The sequence below is a fragment of the Ornithodoros turicata genome, chromosome 7, assembly GCF_037126465.1.
Source record: "Ornithodoros turicata isolate Travis chromosome 7, ASM3712646v1, whole genome shotgun sequence".
NCBI classification, from domain to species: Eukaryota; Metazoa; Arthropoda; class Arachnida; order Ixodida; family Argasidae; genus Ornithodoros; species Ornithodoros turicata.
Window position 1 is genome coordinate 55,064,971 of NC_088207.1, and position 21,583 is coordinate 55,086,553.

Genomic DNA, 21,583 nt, shown 5'->3' on the forward strand with positions numbered 1-21,583 from the left:
TGTGACATTTATGCTGTTCATAATTGTCACAGAAGAGGCGTACGCCCTCCGTTTTCAACAAATCAGGGCAGATAACTATATCATTCGAGATGATGGTTGGCTAGGAGCGTGCTATGCGGTGAAGTTCATTTTTAAAAGTGTACCTGAGAAATTTCACGCCGCTATGGGGAGGTATAATGATATTCTCTCTATCTCCATTATACTGACATTGTATCAAAGACAACCGTATTAGGGAGTGGATCGGAAGCACGATACGATAAAATAAGCTGTCCACTCCAAGCTCAGCAATATAGAAAGGAAAGCCCTACCGTGTTTTCGGAACAGTTATCGTGCCGATAAACTCCCTATTGTCCAACTGTCCTTGCACTCATATTTCCTTTTCTTCTCTAGGCCACCTTATCATTATCTCCGTCCACGTGAACCGTTGCTTGAAGGGTACCGCTATCTTTGAGAGTGTGGAAGGGACAGAAAAAAAAACAACAAAAAAACTGATACTTACTCTCATCCATCTACTGACCTTAGCGGGCGCAGAACACAAACTGGAATGGATTACTCGAATGTGTTCATCGTGGCATTCTTAATAGGTGTGCACCTGTGTTTCTTGGCCAGTTGGGTAAGTGAGTTGTCGTCCCCAATTTTGACAAACAATCGCCTAAACATTTATGCCACAACGTATGTCGAATATGTTGGTCCCTATCTCCAATCGAACACCTGTTGCAATTTGTGCTGCGGTGCTTGATTTTACAATTTGATGATTATGGTTCCATATAATAGTAATATCTGTTTTGGTGTGCATGTTCATTCCTAAGCCGATTAAAGCTCATTTGATTAAAGCTGGCCGCCATGCGGCTTAATTTATTGTCTTATACATCCGCCTCGCAGGATATTCCGTAAGTGTGTTTCTGTTTTTTTTTTCTCTCCCCACCATCATCCTTTCCCTATATGCAAAATTCTGTATATCCTCTGTACACTCTTAAAAATGAACTTCACCACATAGCACGCACCTTGCCAATCATCACCCCGAATGACAGCGTTCTCGCCCTAGATTTGTTGAAAACGGGAGGAGGAGCCTATTTTGTGCCGTGCATAATGGGAACAAAATAGGCTCCTCCTCCCGTTTTCAACAAATCTAGGGCGAGAACGTTGTCATTCAGGGTGATGATTGGCTAGGTGCGTGCTATGTGGTGAAGTTCATTTTTAAGAGTGTACGTCCCAAAGAGAATATCTTGGGTACAGAACAAGATTAAGAACGCAGAGGGACGAGGACGACACACGCACTTGTCCCTCTGGTGGTGGTGGTGGTGGTGGTGATAGGGCTTGCCGTTGTCGGCCTCACGTTCTTAATCATGTTCAGTCCCAACCAATACGCTGTACACATTCTCGCCATCTTGTTGGGTACATCCAGATTTGGATATTCTGAGATGATCGCATTACGAACAAAAAAGTACAAACCAGGGCCAAACAGGGGCTGAATGACTTTTCTCAGAAACAAAGGGCGGTCCTGTGCAAGACTGCAAGATTTCGCTCTATCCAAAACTGACCGTCTATATGTTGCATTGAGCATTTATTGCGAAAGAGGCAGAGACGCGGAATTCTATGGCATTCTCAAATTTGACTTTCGATGAACCTACTGAAGACACGCACACTCTTAAAAATGAACTTCACTGCATAGCACGCTCCTAGCCAACCATCATCTCGAATGATATCGTTATCTTCCCTGATTTGTTGAAAACAGGAGGCGTACGCCTTTTTTGTGACACTTATGCAGTTCATAATTGTCACAGAAAAGGCGTACGCCTCCCGTTTTCAACAAATCAGGGCAGATAACGATATCATTTGAGATGATGGTTGGCTAGGAGCGTGCTATGCGGTGAAGTTCATTTTTAAGAGTGCAGGCGTTACCTTGTTGCAGAGTTAATACACCACGCAACTCCTCACTTGACTGTTGTTTTTGTGCACAATCGAATTATACTTAGACAGGTCACCCTCCGTTTTGCTTCGGAGGCGGGCAGTATACCCTCGAATTCGCGGAAGCTCGCGCGGCGAGCAATATATAGTATTTGTTTTCTCTTGGAAAGGGAATGCTAGTACCGTTCGAAGCTTTTTGGACTGTGAGCTTTTTCCATTTCTCTGTTTGCTTTATTTAAACGGCCGCGGTCTGTGTCCGTTATGGGAAATACCAGAAACGGGCTCAGAGGAGAAACAGGGAACGAAATAATTATGTAGTGGCCACTCTATAGTTACGGGTCCGTTAATGGCGCCGAAGAAAGATCGCTATAGGCACATGCAACGAAGCGATAGAAAGAGGGAAATTATTGGCGGCTACAACGGTAAGGTACAAGTGCAAAGACGGCTCTCGTAAACGTTGCAAGAATAATCGACAAGTAGTTTTACGACAGTCTTTCGTGAACCAGTGTGCAGCACTGCGAAGCAGATGATGTCGTAGCAAATGTTCAGGTGTTAGCTAATGATGAGGATGGAAGTATACGACTGTGATGAACAAGGAAGAAAGGAAATGAGAGGGATGAACAGGGAAGAAAGGGAAAATTCCTATGGAACAACGACATAGTCATCGGCAACGAAACGAGTAGTATTGTACGGTGTGCAAGAACCTACATATTCGTCCTCACTACACGAGAGAGCGAGCCTATAACGATCGATGTCGATGATTATGGTTTTCCCTCAAAATATCCAAGAGCGGTCCGAAATCGTCGTATTAGTGAATATCTCTATCTTTTGTTTTTCTTCGTTGTGTGTGACCAAATCAAGAAAAAAGAAAAAAGACTCACTCCCGCGCTTCAACGCAGGTGTCGGCAGAAAATGCAGCGGCACGAAGTCCAAGTACGGAGAGCACAGCTTGCGGTGAGAGATATTCTGTGCTCACTGGAACAGGTGATTTTGTTATCGTGAAAAAAAACAAAAAAAAAACGGCAATTGTGGCGCCACCAGTGGAACGCACGGCGATTGGACGGTCCTTTTGATCACCATCGTTGGTGCTTGTGCTTTTTGTGTTGTGTTTTTAGGTCACCACATATTTTGTCGCAGCTGGTAGAAGTGAAGCACAAAAGGACGTAATTCATTGGTGTAAGGATATAATAGATTGGTGCATAAGGGAGTGGAAGAGCGACCAGCTGCGACAAAAATATGTAAACCGAAAGCAATTAATTACTGCAACAAATGACCCACTTCGGTGGCAGATTTTGCTCTAAAAGGTTCTCCACTGAAAGTACCGAAAGGAGTAGTACCAATTGCCGACGGCAACCTGCTTTAGAAGTTACGTTTTTTTACGAAACTCATTCGAATTTTTATTTAAATAATGACGCCCCCAACTCATTCACACGCAGCCTGTTGGTGGTATCGGACAGATACTTGTAAAAAAAAGAAAGTTTGTCAATTGGTGCAACCGTTCGCGAATTATTTAGCCCAGCGTTTAACTGAAACACCCCGTATAGTCCTTTATGTTACGCATCTCAACTACCGGGCGGGCCCTTTTATGCGTGTGCTCGAGCCAAGTTCAGCACCTGTTATCCAACGTCTATATCAGGGGCGATAAAGAAAACGTGCCGCGAAGGGAGGAAATCGTTTCAAGTATCTCATCATGCAGCCTTCTTCTTTGAGGGGCCGTCTTGTATCGGGATAATAAACCGAGCAACGCAAAGTCGACAGTTATCATTAACACAGGCTCTGACGCATCCACACACAGAAAAGATCAAATTTTCTAGTTCAAGCTCGGTTCTTCTCCAGAACGAAATTTTCAGGTAATGATTGCATGTTTATGTAAGGAATAAGGATTTGTCGTCACTTATTGAATAGAGGTGGTGACGTTGATTTTGAGAAGATTACATCGAATTCATTGAACGACTGCAGCCGAATAGAAGTCAGCTGAGACTGCTCTCCTTGGATCGTCATTGCCTAGGTGTTGGTGTGGCTTAGATGTTCTGTTTGTCCTAATAAACCTCTACCCAACAAACGTCATCATGACGTTGGCAGACAGACCGAAACCGAAACAGATCGGAAGGGGGAGAGCTGGGTTTCACGAATGGGCAATTGTTCGCTGAAAGAAAAGTAGGACCGAAGGTCGCGTCCCTTTCAGAGACCATCGTAATCCCCTCAAGATCGAGGCTTTTGGGCGCGACCTTGTTCGCCACTAGCTTTGAACGTAGTTCAACTCTACCAAACTTGTGGCGCTGTCGAACACTATGACGTCATTTCTTTACAAACGGGTAGAGGTCTATTGTTCACTGAGCTTCTGCAAGTTATATTGTATAGAATGGCATATCCAAATTCTATATACGTCCTTCCTCTTGTATTTTTCAAGGTTGTCTATGTACCATTTACTTGTGTAACTGTTATTAATAACTAATTCGTGTAATATGTATCTGTAATGTAACTGTAATAATTCGTGGCTTTGCTTCGCAAGACTATCGTGGTCATGAGCAAAGCCGTCAGCTCATGGTTTCACCCGATGATGGTGTTCTGGAACATATCTCTCGCCACTTGGTGGAAGGGGGAGGGCAGTAACGTTGGGTAGACGAGCGATCTGCCTGCCTATTCTGGATGCGTGTTACTCAGGGGAAGGGAGGTAAGGAGTGGTCCCTCGTCGAGGATGATGTACCTATCAAATTTGTACCATGCCATGGTGTAGCCACTGCACTAAGTGTGTAGCCCAGACTGGGCTCGACCTTGGGATCAAGAAGCTGACAACAAGTTGGTCATGTGAGCTGGTCGGGGTTTTTTTTTTTAAAACACTCATTCGACACCATTTCTATTTTGGGCCATCATCAGTTCGATCATTATTCCTCAGGGAGCGAGTTCGCCCCACCGGTGAACCTGACGATCACGTTCGACGGCGACGACAACCTTACAGCTACGTGGATCTCCGATGCCTCTACTCCCATGGTCGGGCACCTGGTCCAATGGTGCTGGGGATCGTCCTGCAAACACGAAGACGTCGACGAGTGCGGTGATGAGTACATGACGAGTAACACTGAGTTTCACATTTACGATGTGCAGCCGCTCACGTCCTACACCGTGTCCGTGTCTTCGTACCGAGAAAGTGTCCACAAAGAGAAGTGCAGGCTCGGCGCCGCGATCGCCTGCATAGCGACACCGCGTGGTAGTAAGTATACTTGACTGCTATCATACATAGAGGAGGGACTGGGGGGGAGGCGAAGCCGCAATTGTGCTTCATGCTATAACTCGTCTTCGTGTTTCAGATTTAATCAGTACTTCATTTAATTAATTAATGAGTAATATTACACATAACATCACGTTTGAATTTAACCAATTTCCGAAAACAAGGGTTTCCAGTAACATATGGTTCTGAAATGTTTGTATTTTACTACGCCGTGAAGCAGATTTCAACTGAAGTAAATGGGATATGTGGGTATTAATAATGTGGAGTGAGACACTACAAGAGTGAGACATACGCATGGCAAAATGTAACGCAAGGCATCTCGGGAGGGATTTTTAACTATGTAAGCGGACAGAGCAGCACGACAAAACTGAGAGACTAATTTCATTGTGTGGTGAAAAAGAAACGAAATGAGGACCGAGTTGTTTTCCTTTACTTTCGTTTCGTTATTTTATTTTTGAGTAAATACGTTAAATCAATGTATCTTTGGCTACGCTGTTCCAGCAGCTCGACGGTCCAAAGTAAGTAACCTGTCGCAGGGACATCGCCATCCACAGGTGTGTCTGCGAATGCAGCATGTGACAAGTCGACGCTTTGTTACATGCACGTACATGTGTCTTTCGTCGGTATGTCGTTTCAGTTCCTCGCCAGGTGACAGACCTGAAGGCGTCCACCGTAAAGAAAGACAGCATATCGATCGAGTGGACCGGCCCAAAGCCTCGGAACAAGATTCCTGTCTCGTACCGAGTGATATGGGAAGTCACGGACAGCGGCTGCATAACAGAGGGATGTGTCGCATCGGGAAATGCGTCGGTCACCCGCACGACCTTCACGGTTACGGATATTCTGCCCTTCACCAGGATATGCTTCACCGTTGCACCCTTCATAGAAGTCTTGCGATCGGACGTTCACGGGAATGAGTCTACGTTATGCGTGCGAAGCTTACCACTTGGTAAGAGAGTCTTTCATTCTTCCCTTTTTACACTCTTTGACATCTAAGACTCTATTGTTTTGCTGCAGACGAGACCCTTGAGGTACAAGACATTACGACGACTGGGCTTACGCTATCTTGGAAAGAGCAATCACAAGCATCCATTTATAGCGTTCAATCGTGCGTCAGGACCGGGCCGTGCGCTGGACTGGACTTTGACACCCAGGACTGCGTGGTTCAAAACGAGACGACGGAAACACCTCAATTCTCCTGGAATGGATTGGCACCGTGGACGAGTGTGCTAGTGAAAATTAGGCCTTACGGCACGTTGGGCATTGGATGCTTTACAACACTGGTTGAACGTAAGTTGCTCATTTCTATATCCACCTCCACTAACTTTTCCACAGTTAAATTTAGCACGCCTTTCCTGCTTTAAAGCGGTTGTGAATCCATGTCCAAACGTTTCAATACATGTGATTCCGCGTACGAAGCTATTGGACGTTACGCGCTGGGCCTCCATAACCCTCAACTCTTCACCTTTTCGCTGGTTTATGGAGTGACGTTTTATCGCAGAGAAAGGATGTGCATGCTTTTCCGTTACCATGGCGACGTGTGCGATTGTAAAGAGGGAGCCGGCCACGGGAGAACCGCCATTGGTATGGTGACATTGGGCTACTTCGGAAATTTTCATATATCCAAATTGCCAAAAAAAGGTGTACGCCCACCTCTGTCTTCGAATCAGAAGCGATAACCCTATCATTCGTGGCAATGGTTGACTCACAGCGTGCTATGCGGTGAAGTTCTGTGTTTAGAGCGTGCGACAAATGTTGGGCAGTTTCTTGTGGGGATTCAGGGTCACTTGATGTGAAATACACATTGAACTTATGCGGTTATTTCGTTATGTACTGATTATACAGTCGACCCGCGTTTATACGGACGGCTTCGTTTCCTGTGAAAATGTGCGGACAGCGGGGGAACCGGATAAGTGAAACGCGAAATTCCAGAGTGATCCTAAAAGGTAGGAGACCTTGTTATTTAACCAACCAACAACAACAACGAGATCTTTATTGACGATTACGCAGAAAACTATCCATTGTCATCTGTTTCATTCTAATACACGCATCCAGTTCTTGCAAACCTTTGCGAATGGCATTGACTTGCAAAACATTGTCCTGTTGATCGAAAAATAATAGCGCTGTTCTCAGTGCCGCCCGCTCATATTCTACCATCACAGCTAGCGCATCCACGCTTTCATCATCAGATTCTTCTTGAACACTATCGGAAGCGACGACACTGACGATGTCGTCATCTATGATTGCAGCGCAGGGGTCCTCGTTGTGGACCTTCTCCAGTCTGAAATCACGAGACTGCTCAGTGGATTACTTTTGTTTAACGTGAAAGGTCGGAAAGGGAGAAAAAAGAAAAAAGCCTATTTTGTGCTCATTATGCACGGCACAGAATAGGCTCCGCCTCCCGTTTTCAACAAATCAGAGGCGAGAACGTTGTCATTCGGGATGATGGTTGGCTAGGAGCGTGCTATGCGGTGAAGTTCATTTTTAAGAGTGCACACTTTGCTTTCCGCGTGCAATATGTGGTTTATTTTTGTTTTATTTTATTTTATATTTATTAATATGAAAATGAAACGCAGCTCACTCCTGCTTGGCTCGTAGTATGTGCAAATAAATACGCATGTGAAGGCACGTGACAGCATGTTCTAAACTGCAACAAACGGGCTTTTTTTTAAAAGGTCCGGGTTCACCTGGAGGTCTCAAAGTGTCGGATATTACGAGCACGAGCGCCGTCCTGTCTTGGACGGCCCCTCAGGATTGCAACGGACCCATAGACGCCTATTTTATCAGCGTCGTCATCGAAAGCACTCGCGTTCCAACGGGACTGGAGGTTGACGGAAAGAAAACCGAGGCTAAGATCACCAGCTTGCATCCCTGGACTAAGTACGTAGTCGCTGTCGGGGCTGTCAACCTGAATGCCAGCATGACGCAGCTGATCAGCAGCAATCGTCCCAAGGTCACGTTCACGACGCTTCCTGGACGTAAGTTGAACTTCGAGTCACCGGATAGAGGATGGTCGCTCAAGTGCGACACCCGCCATGTTAGCGCAGCGGGGTAGTCTTAGAAATCTAAGGAACCATGGTTACGGGGGGCGCAACATCTTCTATGTCCCGTTTCTATAGGTTGCACCTAAACAAAAGATACTTTTTTTTTGGATACAGTAGGACAGGGGTGTTATTATGCGTCCTGGGCTGGCTTCGGGGGAATTGTGCCAACATTCGTCTGGAAAGACTGCCGGATAAACCAGGCAGCCCATGCCGGTGAGGGGAGGAAAGATATTCGAACGTTGTTTACCAGCCGAGTAAAATAACTTGAATGTTTTCACAAAGTTGAGTCGTTGGCCCGTACCAAGCGACGCGCACTTCCTTGAGGACATTTTGTGGCCTTCGCTACTGCATGTGGTCACTCGACGAGCGTTTTCCCCTGTCGATTCGCAATCGGTTGAACTTTCGCCCCCCCTCTTTCTTTTCTTATTTTTTAATTACAATTTTCTTAGCTAATCTATACTGAGGACAACTCCTTGCAGGTGAACTCTGCCCATAAATCTTAAAACGTCTGCGATTGGCTTAGGCGGGCGCGTAACGGCTCCGCGAAACACGTCAACAAAAGATGGCTTTCCCGCCTACACCTTTTCGTATGTCAATGTGCAGAATGCACCTCCGTGCGTGAGGCTGCTTTGACGTGTACTGGGGTAGTCAGTCTGACCTCGCCACATTCCTACATCCCCTCCTTCTCGTTCTTCTTCTGTATTCCAAGAATGCTTGCAACTTTTTTTTTTCTTGTAGCACCGTCGCCTCCAATGTCCCTGGTGACAGTTGTAAAGTCACGTTCCGTAACGGCATTTTGGGAGGAGCCCCAGGAACGAAATGGCCCCAAGGGATCTCTCAAGTACAAAGTCCTCATAAAGAAGGCCGTCGCCTCCGTCGTGCCCACAGCTGAGCTAGAAACGGAAAACACGCGTATCCAGTACGACCAGCTGGAGCCGTTCACCCAGTACGTCATCAGCGTCTCTGCTATCACGAAGTACCAAGGACAAGTATGGGAGAGTGAGAGCATCACGGAAGAGCTCCAGACAGATCCTGAAGGTACGTCGCAATATCTGCACTATATGGAGCAAGAATGCTGTCGCTTAATGGGGTTGAATAACCATATGCAACACGCCATCAGAACGGTTCCGTTTCAATGGAATCGACTCGCAAAGACCCGGCACATTCCTCATCTGAATGGTTTTTAACTGTTGAGAGTTTTAAAACTGCGATCTTTTCGAGCCGACGGTGGCGCCGAACTGTGCTGAGAGTCGACGGCAGACACACGGGAAGTGACGTTATACCCGTGTACGCTTGCCCGAAGTACAACAGTCGCAGAAACATAGCATTTCGATGTACTACAAGTTTAGCACACACAAATTAATATTTACAAGTTATTTCTTCGACAGTTTGAAAATGGTTTCAGAACCCCTTTAATATAAACGATAGAGTAATTTGAAATACGATCTGCGTCAGGACTAGAACGAAATCTTGAGTGGGCCCTGTAATGGAACTAGTGCATTTTGACATGACATCTCCAAATATATGTTATACATGCAGACTTGTCGTCGTACGGTTTTTCCGAAGCTAAGCGATGTAGAGAGCTTGAAGTAGACTGCTGGTAACCATAACTGTGATAAAGGCACTACAAATTCGTGATTTTGGGCCACTTAACCCATAAGAGTCTGCAATTGATACCCTTTTGTGCGTCACTGCATTTTTGCCAAATTGAAATTAATGGTGCCATTTGTGAACAGCTCCAGATGTCGTGCAGGACCTAGAGGCTGACTGTGAATCGGAGCCCAATGTCGTCAAGCTCACCTGGAAGCCACCACTTCATTCTTATGGGATAGTACAGGGTTATAACATCGCCCTTTCGGGAAAGAAGGTAGCATTTTTAACCAATCTCAGCAAATAACTTAGAGCGGTTGGTAGCAATCCAGAAGGAGTTCTGAGGTGACTCCACTATTGTGCCTCGATTTGCCGAACCAACCTCGATAGCGAAACTGCGCGTGTGGACACGCACTACATATGTGTGCGCACATGTGCTTCTTAAGTCAGTACAGCGTCCTCGCTTTTCGAGAACCGTTTCGTGCTGCCAATCGGAGCACTCACAGAGGACCGGAGGTGGCTTCCTTCATTGCTGGCGCGCCTCCGAACACAAAACAGCAGTACCGTGCGAGGACATTTATTGTGTGTCTTTGGTGTGGCTGTGTAAGTAAATTTCCTCATCGTCACCAAAAGTTATTTGTTGTCCAAGCTAGTCAGCATCGAGCGGCCTCCTCCATTGAGCGAATGTACACTGAAAAAGCCGCGAACTTCGTTCAGCTTCGGACGCCCTGCGCGAGGCGTCAAAAATGTGAGCGTTCGCCGACGATCTGCCCACGCCAGGTATTTTCGCCCAGCGTTCGCGATTCCGGAAGCGTCAACTGCGGATGAACACGAGGCTGGCCAATCAAAGCACTCTTCGGCTGGAGCACACAACCGTCCATCTTCGACCTGCATATCCATTTAGATGGGCTTCCTGTGCAGGACCTGTTGAAACTGTTCACGATAGAGGAAGAGCTGCCATCTGTTCAAAATACACGTAACTAATTATATACAAGTGTCAGTACGTACCTCTCATAGTTCGGTACGTTCCATCGTTAAGTGTAATTAATTAGCTAGCTAGCATCATGTACCGTTAGGTACACCTCATAGCACGATGCCTTCGTACTGACTCCACTCGTAATATTTGCAGAAACAAAAACCAACAATTCGTCGGACTGTGAACGTTGGGGCTGGGCTGTCCTGTCATAGAGGGCACTGTGCCTTCGAGCTGCACAAAGTTTATGCAGAATACAGCTATGTCATCACCATCAGAGCCAAGAACAAAGACATGCCTGGATTTGGAGCCATGAAAGAAATCGCTGATACGTGCATCGTCCCTGCTGCAGGTGAACCTCCTCAAGTATCCTTGTTTGCTTCTTACACTGATTGTGCCAAATCATTTCTAGAGGTGAGCGTGGATACGATTGACAACATCTGCATCCACATGGTACATGCACATGTAAGATCCACACCAGCACTAGTTGAGCAACAACATCCATGCAGATACTGAGTATATCCGCGTGCAAACCGCGGGCATTGCATTTGTAGGAAAAACAACAAATGTGTTATGTTGCAGACGTCTTTATTTTTCAGCGCACAAACTCTTCGAGGAACATTATGTCACCTAAAATTGTTCAATAATAGTAATGCAAGGGATTTTGAGCTCACTCGATGCATGCAACTGTGGCTCCCCCAAATGGACGTCGGCCCTAATGCACGCTTGCCGATGAAATATGGATACCGCGCGTATACCGCAGAGACGCGCGGTTTATCCGATTTTTTGTCCGCGCAGATATCAGAATATTATGTTTCTGCGCATAAATCAGAATGCATCCGGCGCGCACCTCTGGCGTGAGATGGCATTCACAGGTGATTATGCCTGATGATTACAACGGCACGGCTTGATTACGCTTTATACTCGTAGAGCGTCATCTGTTCAGTACACACATGATACAATGTAATGCATCGCCATGGTCTGAAAGGCGGCACTTGACAAAAAGGTAGCGAAAGCCAGTTGCAAGGCTGTCTGTATATAGGCCCGTACCTGTAGTATAGAGGGGTGTCCTGTTAAAGCAATGTCGAAGCGTCAGCATTCGTTCCAGCACCATTGGCATTCCATTGGAAATGTTTTGTTTTATTGGGTGTTAGCGCCGCGAAGCAACTGTGGCCATGAGCGGCGCACAGATTTCACGGCACGACAACCGCATTGGAACCGGTAAGGCTGTCATCCAAAATGTCTGGTAATTTTTCCTTCAGTCAGTTGATTGAACTTGTTCGTCCTCATGATGTTGAACTCCAGAAGCGCATCATCGGACAGACCGGAGACGACCACCGAACTTGCGTTAAATTATAGCACTAGCGCCGCATTGCAAGTGTAAACCATCTGATAACAGTGGGCGCTGTTTTTGCACGCTGTTTTGTAGTGCTATATTAGCGCGCAGCCGGAACAGGCCTTCAGACGTCTGCCTAACCTTGATACTGATTATCTCCTCCCAATGAACATGGCATTGGCATTGTATAAGAGAGAGTCACCCAGATGACCGCTGGCGGTGCCAGCAAGACGCGGGTAAGGTCAATGGATTGGGGAAAGTACTACCATCCTCTGATCTTTGCACCGCGACCTTGTAGCAACAAGGGCGGCTGCAGCATGCCAACACTAGAGCCACTAAATAAGCTTCGCTTCAGAGTATCGACACTGAGTTCCAAGAGCGAGCATGCGCCATCTGGTTTCCGTGTCGCTGTAGCCGCGAGCACTTTAACGCATGATGCCATTTGTCGTGCGCGGGTGAAATGTTCCTTTCTCTTGCAAGCAGCCCATCAAGGCTGATGGCTTTGAGCTCACCTTGACATCCTCAGGACGCTCTGGTGGACAACACGTGGATTATCGCACAACAATCATACTCGCTTCTCTATCCCACAGTGAGCATTATGTTAGCTGTCTTCGATCCTCAACTGGGAATGGTACCGGCGTGGTGCGAAAACAAGATGGCGCTCCTGCTCTCCCCTGGACCTCAGTGTCGATACTCTGAAGCGGAGCTTATTTAGTTACTCTAGCCACCTAAAGCTGCAGCCGCCATCGTTTCTCCAAGGTCGAGGCTTGAAAGGGAAAGGATAGCATCACTTTCCCCAACCCAGTGACTTTAGACGCGGGCTAACTGGACATCCTCCCATACTACTCATATCCCTCTGATTGTCCGTTAGGTGCGCTACCGACAGCAGTCTTTCTGATCATTGCTTTGCATTGGTGAGGCTTAGTTGTGTTTGTCTGCTGAACCTTTCTGAATTCAGCCTCTGCAATTTGCGTCACGGTATGTTAGTGTGCACCTCCAACGTCACATGTACTGCACGCATGCGCATAATTGCTTTCAAAGGAGTTCAATTTCCACGAAATTGCTCCTAATCGGAGTTTGATTGATTTCATCGAGTGATTCCCTTTTTCAGCGCCTCCTCCACCCCAAAAGGACCTGATCCTGCAGGCCGATCCATCCTGGACCGACAACAACTTAAATCAACAGCATCAGATAACATTTGGCTTCTGGAACGACACCTTCTCCGATATAGGTGGCGACATCATCGCTTATGACATCCTGGTATCGTTGGATGTTAACTTTGGTAAGGTGGATAATGATATTATTTCGACATTTCAAGGCGCATCCATCGCGGTCGATTCTGAAAGTACAGTGCCGTTTACTTTTAATACACCACCGACAATAACGCCGAAAAGTCTGACGCGAGTCAGTGTAGTAGTTTGTGCCCGATTTGATGTAATGCATGGCAAGAGCAGGAGACTAATGTTGAGGGTATGCAGGAATACCCTCTCTGGACATCGAAGAAAACGTAACTTGGACAAGGAGCGCCCTTTAGCGCAGACAAGTCCTATCAGGAAGCGGACAGAGCGGCGACCGACGGGCCTTTGCAGGTCGCAGAGAGTTTGGAATCGACTTGTTCAATGGGGTTAGCGTCAGACGTCTTCGTTCATCCAGGAACGTAACACCGTGTTCCACGCGACGTGGTCGCGTCAGAACCCACACTGGTCAGCGAAAGTAGTCGTATTTACCGAGCACTTTTCACTTAGTACAAGGCAGGGTAAAAAAGTATCAATTTAGCTATAACATGGACCAAGCAAATGAGATACCGTTGCGCTGCACACATGTTTTGGCCTGCCACTATAGAGGCAGCTGTGCACACCGACGCGGCAGTTTGAGGGGCGATATCACGTCATCACTGTTGCAGCAAAGTGTGCACAGCACCATTTCGTGGCCAGGCGGTCACGGATCCAACAACAGGAAGTTTCATCAGCAAGCCTTGCATGGTGTTACAAGCAGTATGGCGCAAGTTGGGAGCAATTCATTCTGTGCCTCGCGGTCACCAGGGAACAACCTCCTGTTGTTGCTTTGAAAGCTTTGTACCGTTTAAGGCACAGTTTTCCTCCATCTTTAAGCGACAATGTAGCTGAAATTTTTGTTAATGTCAGCAAGAGGACACACTCCTCGTTGACTTCCTGTGCAAAAATGCAGGTCCCAAAGGGACGTTCGTTGCTAGGGGTAACATGACTAAGAGCTGCGATTTCAGGTAGCCGAACACGCTGCTCGACTTGGGGCAAAGTTCACGTCCACGGCTTCATCTCCTGCTACGTCGCCAGCCCAGAATACTGGAACCCCTTCAGTGCAGGTTAGTTGCCTGACTTTCACCCTCGTAGCTGCAGGCATGTCGTTGAAACAATATTACGTTGGTAATCGACATATCATGCACCCAGCAAAAGTGAAACGTGTCGTCAAAGGCACGCTAATAAAACATGGTCGATCGATCGGTTGATTCGACGGAAATACGTTAGCATTTAAACTTGAAAGCATTTAAACCCTTTGGAAAATTCCCTTCACAAAAAACGCTACACAACTCTTCACATGACCCTATACACAACGCTAACGCAAGACAGCATTCGCAGCCAAACGAGCCATCCGGGCCTACTCTGATTCAGCATGGCGGCGCAGTTTCGCAGCCTTCTTTCGCCGCCGCTCCTTCACCCAGCTTTCATAACCCGTGGCGCGCCCATGCAGACACGTTTGTACCTGTCGACCGCCACAGCTGCACACTGCACTGTGCCAAGTGGTCGAGTGCCGACGCGCCGTGGCCGCGTCACACTCTCCACGCGCCCTCTCCTTCCCTCTCCACTCTCCGCACATGCGCGCCGCGCTGGGACTACAGACAGGCCACGCCGCGATTCCTGCGTAGCGAGGACTATAATGATAACGCAATAACAATTAATTATAACTGCCGTTGCTATAATATTTCTTGGCTGTGTGATGCAGATCATACGGAAAGTGTCGTTTCTAATTTGAAGAAGTTGGCTCCCTTCTCTATTGTTGCTCCACGTGGTGCATATCTACTTTCATAGAGAGGCCCGCGCGTTCCTGGAAAACGCTCTCGCTAATGACTGAACGTGCGTGATCTAACTATTTGCGAGAAAGAAAATTGCCAGCTCTTTCAAATGTTAGATTGTTTCGCGTATCGAGTGACACCTTTTCTTCCTCTCAACAGATTTCAAGAATGACGCCATGAACTGCATGCGAAACAGCAGTTTCGTAAGATGCACCCTTGGTGTTGCGGATGGTTGCGACCCATTTGAGGACAGATGTAACGGACCTCTCAAGTCTGGTACCAGTTATGGGTAACAACAATAATAATAAGGAAAAAAAAGACATTCAAGCTCCTTACAACGTAGATTGTGCATCTTGCAGAATTGTTCTTCGAGCCTACACAGCCGCAGGATTTCAGGACACCGAGCCTCGGGTCTTCGTTACAGGTATTACATTCTACACTGCTATCTATGTCGACATCACGGGCTATCCCGATACACCACGGTTAATAATCCACATGGGTAATGTCACAGTCACTATATAAACTTGGCCTATATAGCTGTAGGTACGTCCAGTAATTGTTTGGGAAAAGTACTGTGTCCGCATAAGGGCTTCTTAAATTCTATTATTAAATTTCTATCGCGATTGAAAACGGACCTCGCGCATGCTTTGTTACCGAAAATTTCGGTGCCCTCTGATGTCACCGAGTGGACGTCCTTACTTTGTGACGTAATGACAAATTAGGGATAAGATAAGATAAACTTTATTATACACTCCAAATGTGGAGAAATCGGGGCATAAAAGCCAAAACTGCTTGACTGAATTGCTTGAACGAATCACTGAAACTCCTTCTCCCGAGTACGACGGTGCTCCCGCCATCGACGTCCCTGGTAAGCATTCACAGCAGAAGAACAGGCTTCTCTTTCAATCCAACTATCCAATCCAACTAGGGAGTGACTTTTTCGCGTTAAATGCCTTTCTCAGATTCGGGGGGTGAAAATCGGGCACTATTTTTAAATCCGTAATTCGGGGAGAAATCGGGCGATAATTGTGCCTTCGGGTGTTATCGTGTGTTTTTGTTTCTCCTCTCGCCTATTAAGTCCTTTCCTAACCTCTCTGTTTTTTGTGTTTTTTTGTTGTTTTTGTGGGATCGTGACCTTCCAGTGGTAATCACCTAAGGCATAGACAGTGCTGACACACACGGGTGTATTGCTGGGAACGTAAGCGACCCATTCTTAGATTTGTTGCACGTGACGACCTTTTGTTCGTCTTCAGTTGAAACGTCACTTGAGGATTTCATAGTGACTCGAATTCGGGGAGAAATCGGGTTTAACCCGAATTGGTCGGAGGTCAGTTCGGGGGGGAAACCGGGCGGAACCGGGTTTAACCCGAAAAAGTCATTCCCTAACTATAAATAGTCTTGCTGTCATATGGATGTGTACATACGTATTTCAAATGACGCATGGTGTTTTGTTGCTTAAAAGCCAAGGCGGATTACTCCGAATTCAACCACAGAGTGATGCTGGCTGGAGTGACGCTCCTCGCAGTCATCCTCCTGGCTGTCATCTTCACCATCTTCTGCTATTTCTTCGTCAACAGGAAGTGAGTTTCTTATTGGCATCCGCTTCATCGCACAAGATAAATCTATGTCATTCTGAATCTAGATAGCGGGATGACAAGTGAAAGACACGCTCGACGCCAAAGTTGAGTTTGCAGCATCGAACAAAATTACCAGGATCTACTTAGCGTTGCCATAAAACAGAAGCACATGATGCGCTCAGGGCGAGATGACACCCGGGGGAGGGTAGCGACAGAGATTACTGGGTAGAGACAGAAAGACAGAGGATACACAAAATGATGAGAAATTGAAAAAAATAGATAGAAGGTATCAGAGAGAGAGAGAGAGAGAGATTGACGGACGGACAGACAGACAGACAGATAGATAGATAGATTGATTGATTTGGTTACATGGCAAAAATGTCACAAGAAACGATAGGTAGAGGGAGAGAGAGAAACGTAAAAGATGAATAGTCTCGAAATATAGGCTGTGTGGATGATGTTTCAAAAATATCGGTCAGGAATCCTTTCGTATTCTGGGAGCGAAAAAAAAAAAAAACTCACGGAAATCTGAGACGGAAATGTCATTCATGTGACGTTTCTTTCCGTTCTTTTTAATTATATTTTCCGTCTCATCTCAAGCTGAAGCTTATATTTAATGTGTGGCCAACAAAGCAGCGTGTATGTTCTTTTTTCTCCAGCGCCACAGTGTTATGTGTATTCAGGTATATAGATGTGTCCCGAGTTCTTTTTGAACTTGTGTGTAATATACTGTATCTCTGTCCTGTAGATGCTGCTGGGAGGCACACAAACCAGCCGTCATGTAAGTATAATAAATTCTTAAGGCTCTTAGACAGACAATATAAGAGAAATTTTCATTTTACTACATATGTTATATCTGCCCCATAAATCAGTAAGGATAGATTGGATTGTGCAACTATGAAGCAGAGTCAGTTGGCTTTCCTTTATTCGATGACAGAAGATGTGCTATAGCTGTGTATAAGTAGCGGACGACATAAGCAATTTGCTTCCTACGTCGATCGGATAGGAGTTATTAGTATAAGGAAGTAAATGTTACACTGTTGCAGCACTTTTCAAACTGTGTTTGTTTATGTTGGACAAATGTTCAACTATTTTTCTGTGCACAATAATAATTTTGCAACAATATTTGTGTAAGCCTCGTTTTGTTCTTAAACATAAGTTCTAGGAATCCGCATTTTCGATTTTTATTTTTGGGCGGATTCGGCGAACGTTTCTCTGTGTTTTTTTATTTTCACGAAATCGGCGTTTTGCGGTGTTTTTCCTGGCGTGTACAGGGTTTACCCGACAGTTGCCGGCGAATAGAAATCCCAATGTAATATTTAACGCACGACGCTCATTCAAGATGGCGTCGTTCTGTGCGGTGTCGTTTTACAGCTAACGAAAAAGTAAAGTGACACTTTTCACAACCATCATATTTCTGTTTGGTTTTCTGATCTGCGTCAACAACTTGCAGTGCATGTGCAGCAATGTAGCTCTGTCATGTCCATCTGTATTCTGTGTTTTTCGATTAACACCGAATGAGGAAAAATTTACTCGGCGTATGTTTTTCGGTGTTTTTCGATTAAAACCGAAAACTCGGAACCCTAATTACATAACTTCTCACGGTGTCTCCGGACCATACCCCGTAGTCGACAACTGAAAGTTTTTACGGGCCAGTTTTGCGAAATCTGAAACTCGCTGATTTGTCCTCGAAGTGATCATCCACTACATGAGCACCAGGCAGTAATGCAATATCTAATACTTTCCCAGATGGTGAAATCTACGAAGACGATCAAGAGTGTTTGGGACCGGTGAAAGGACCATCTGTGTGACCATCTGGAACTGTGAAATATTGCAGAGTGTTTGTCAAAGAACTTGATCAGTGTGGAGTCCAGTGACCTGCGCCCAGAGACGGCTTCCTGTGTCGGACTCCTTGCACTCCTTGCAACTCTTTGCACTCCTTGCAACTCTTTGCACTTGCTTCACGACAGCTTTATAGTTTGTAGCCAACAGGAATCGGTCAAGAAGATAAAACTTATCGTCTCAGAGCTTGTCACCGCGGCTACGGGAACACGTCATACCTATTTCCCGTTTTTCGCTCTACTGAAGCGTTATGCCTCTTTTTTTTTTAAGCTGCGGGTAACAAGCGGGACTTGCAGCAAGACGTGATGAAATAATTTAATATTCGGTTATATTTATTGTAATAGAGAAAAATGCCATGCTGGTGCGTGTGAACGTGAAGATGCCACCGACACGAAGTTAGTCACGGGTCAGAGGTGGTCAAAAGGGTTGGCCCGTATGAAGGCACGTGAAAGTCTTACAGTGCGAATGACTTTCATACATACTGTACATATCGATAAGATGTGATCATATAAAACATGTAGCGCGTAGATTATGCAGATAAAGCCTTCCTGCGACCCATGTTGTTTCTCGTGCAGATATCCGGTGATGCCGGGCAATAATTACTACTTTAGTAGTTCTCTGATACTCGAAATTGTCGCGTAACTACTGTTTTCGTAACTACTGCAATGCACTTGCGTAGTTGCGTGGACAATTTTCATGTAAACCCAGGACAAGTTACACACGTGCCCAATAAACAGCTTCCCCCCTCCTATGTGGCAGGGAACGCAAAACATAAATTTAATTTGCTAGTAAGATTGCAGTAACACGGCTCGGGCCGACACCTGGTGAGAAATAATCCCCAACCGCCTGGTGGAATGGAAACGACACAAACAAGAGACGAGAGCTACGCAGCGAACTTTTCATTTTCGTTTTGGTCCCAGCGCCGCGCGGGCCCCCTACTGGAGCAGGCGTAGTCCACCCTGACACAAAAGGGATAGGACAAGTCTACTTCTTCTTCTTCTTTTTCCTCTTCTTTTACTTCTTCTTCTTTTTCTTTTCATCATCTTCTTCTTTCCTTTCCTTCTTTCTCTTCCTCTTCTTTTTCTTCTTTTACTTCTTGTTATTCTTTTTCCTCTTCTTCTTTCTCTTCTTTTTATTTTCTTCTTTCCTTCCTCTTCTTCTTTTTCTTTTCCTCCGCTTCTTCTTCGTTTTTTCTTCTTTTTCTTCTACAACAACAACAACAAACAAACAACAACCACCAATTCCTCAAGCCAATGTCATCTACGTTCCCGAATCCTGATTGGCTTGCCGCTAATGCGATGAACTCCATAATGTAAAAGCTCCGAGTCTGGGCACACAGACGGGCGACGTGCTTTCTTTCCCAATAAATGGCCTCCGGAACGGCTGAGCGGGCTAGTGGCACTGAAGAGGAATTGTGTTCTAATATACGTAATACCAAGTTTCAAGTTCTACTCACCAAATGTGACCATATGACAAATCTGGAACCTGACATTACGTCTACGAACCTGTTTCACATATACGTGAAAGCGACGTCTTTTTCACCGTTCACTATGTCTCAAAGCTGTCAGGGTATGAAAGATGGGCTCTACGCATATATCCCAATGACTTCCTTCCAGGTGGTCGAAACTATCCGCACTCTCCTGCCCTGCGGCACGTGCAGCACGTCGCCACACAAATAGACGGGTTCAGAAAATCCCAGAGTGCTTATAGAGCCGCTTTGAACTGTGGGAGTTTACTGGTATACGAAAGAAACGGGTGGCCTCCAAACTGTTCCGATTTCTTCCCCACCGGTCCATTGTCCACGACGAGTCAAGGTCAGCGAAAGCGAACTGAGAAGGATTCTTCTTCGTTCCTCCGCTCAGCAAGAGCCCAGGATGCAATGCGTGCGCAAAGAGCACTGGGATTTTCTTAACTCGTCTATTGGCTCACTTACCTCACGTGACAATCGACTCATTATAATATATATATATTTTTTTTATTCCTGTCAATAATGAGCCACAGCTGCGGAGCAGGGTGGAGGCAAAGGCGAAAAATAGGAGGTAGTTGCGTCCTGTAGTAACCGGACTGCCCCCGTCCCCGTCCTGGAAAAAATCCTGGCGGCGCTCCTGGTTGAGAGTATACGCAGTTGTATTGTTGCGATCCTTTGTGCGTCTGTTGCTGCGTTGTGTTTTCAGACTATGTTATGCCAACCACCCACTTCAGAACTTCTATCTACTACATTGTCTCCCTCCGTGGTGATCATTAGAACGCCGGTCTGAAGGGAGATAGCCGTTTCGAGCTTGTTGTCTCTCATCGGCACAGCGTTTCAAAGTGTCTTCAGCCATCTTGTGTACCGCGCTCTGTCTTAAAAACCGTCCTTGGTGTTTGGTACCTTCATTTGGGGACTTTCCCCCATAGCGTTACATAATCTAGTACCTCAAATGCCCTTTTGTAGATGTTATTGACTCAGTACCCAAAATATGCTCGCAAAATGAATGCGTCACCTCTCGTTCATTTTGCTGAGCTTCGCCGAAGGATCGTGGCTTCGCTATCCACTCAACGCAGTTGCTGTTTAATCGCTGTCCGCGACGGTCTGCTTCTGGCCGGTTACTGTGTTGCCATCAGATACGCCAGACAAAATACTTGAATCCAAATTGTAATTGTGAGCCCACAGCGCTGTTAAGATGCATTAGCTCAAGCCACAGCGCTGTTCAGGTGGTGGTGGTGGTGGTGGTGGTGGTGGTGATAGGGCTTGCCGTTGTCGGCCTCACGTATGTGGGCAACGTCACGACTCACGCCCTGGGGGAATGTGCATCCTGGGCCGACTTCTAAGGGAACTGTGCCGACATATGTCTGAAAGCGTCTGAGGAAAACCCAGGAAAAACCCCAGACAGCACAGCCGGCACCGGGGTTCGAACCCGGGTACCTCCCGGGTTCGAACCCCGGGAGGTACCCGGGTTCGCGCTGTTCAGGTGCATTAGCTCAAACCATAGCAAAACGAATCGTCATCACGCAGGGAGTCATGTCCCGCCGAAAGAAAAGAGGAACAAGTTGAA

At 46.3% G+C, this 21,583-nt stretch overlaps 1 protein-coding gene across 1 annotated transcript; it reads left to right on the plus strand.

Annotated features, from left to right (window-relative positions):
* The first annotated feature begins 493 nt into the window (after window positions 1-493).
* LOC135401602 (phosphatidylinositol phosphatase PTPRQ-like) lies at window positions 494-19,106 on the plus strand. The gene is made up of 16 exons (XM_064634105.1): window positions 494-613; window positions 2,808-2,862; window positions 4,805-5,119; window positions 5,775-6,086; window positions 6,155-6,427; window positions 7,813-8,115; window positions 8,920-9,219; window positions 9,918-10,048; window positions 10,901-11,096; window positions 13,192-13,362; window positions 14,323-14,421; window positions 15,289-15,418; window positions 15,489-15,553; window positions 16,592-16,709; window positions 17,455-17,487; window positions 18,456-19,106. The coding sequence occupies exons 1-16, from the start codon at window positions 545-547 to the stop codon at window positions 18,460-18,462; spliced, it is 2,577 nt and encodes an 858-aa protein (XP_064490175.1). The 5' UTR covers window positions 494-544; the 3' UTR covers window positions 18,463-19,106.
* The last annotated feature ends 2,477 nt before the right edge of the window (window positions 19,107-21,583 follow it).

Coding starts and splice junctions, on each gene's coding strand:
- LOC135401602 (XM_064634105.1), top strand. CDS start 545: ATGGATTACTCGAATGTGTTCATCGTGGCATTCTTAATAGGTGTGCAC. Junction 9,220..9,917: donor GCTCCAGACAGATCCTGAAG/GTACGTCGCAAT, acceptor ATTTGTGAACAG/CTCCAGATGTCGTGCAGGAC. Junction 15,419..15,488: donor AAGTCTGGTACCAGTTATGG/GTAACAACAATA, acceptor TGCATCTTGCAG/AATTGTTCTTCGAGCCTACA.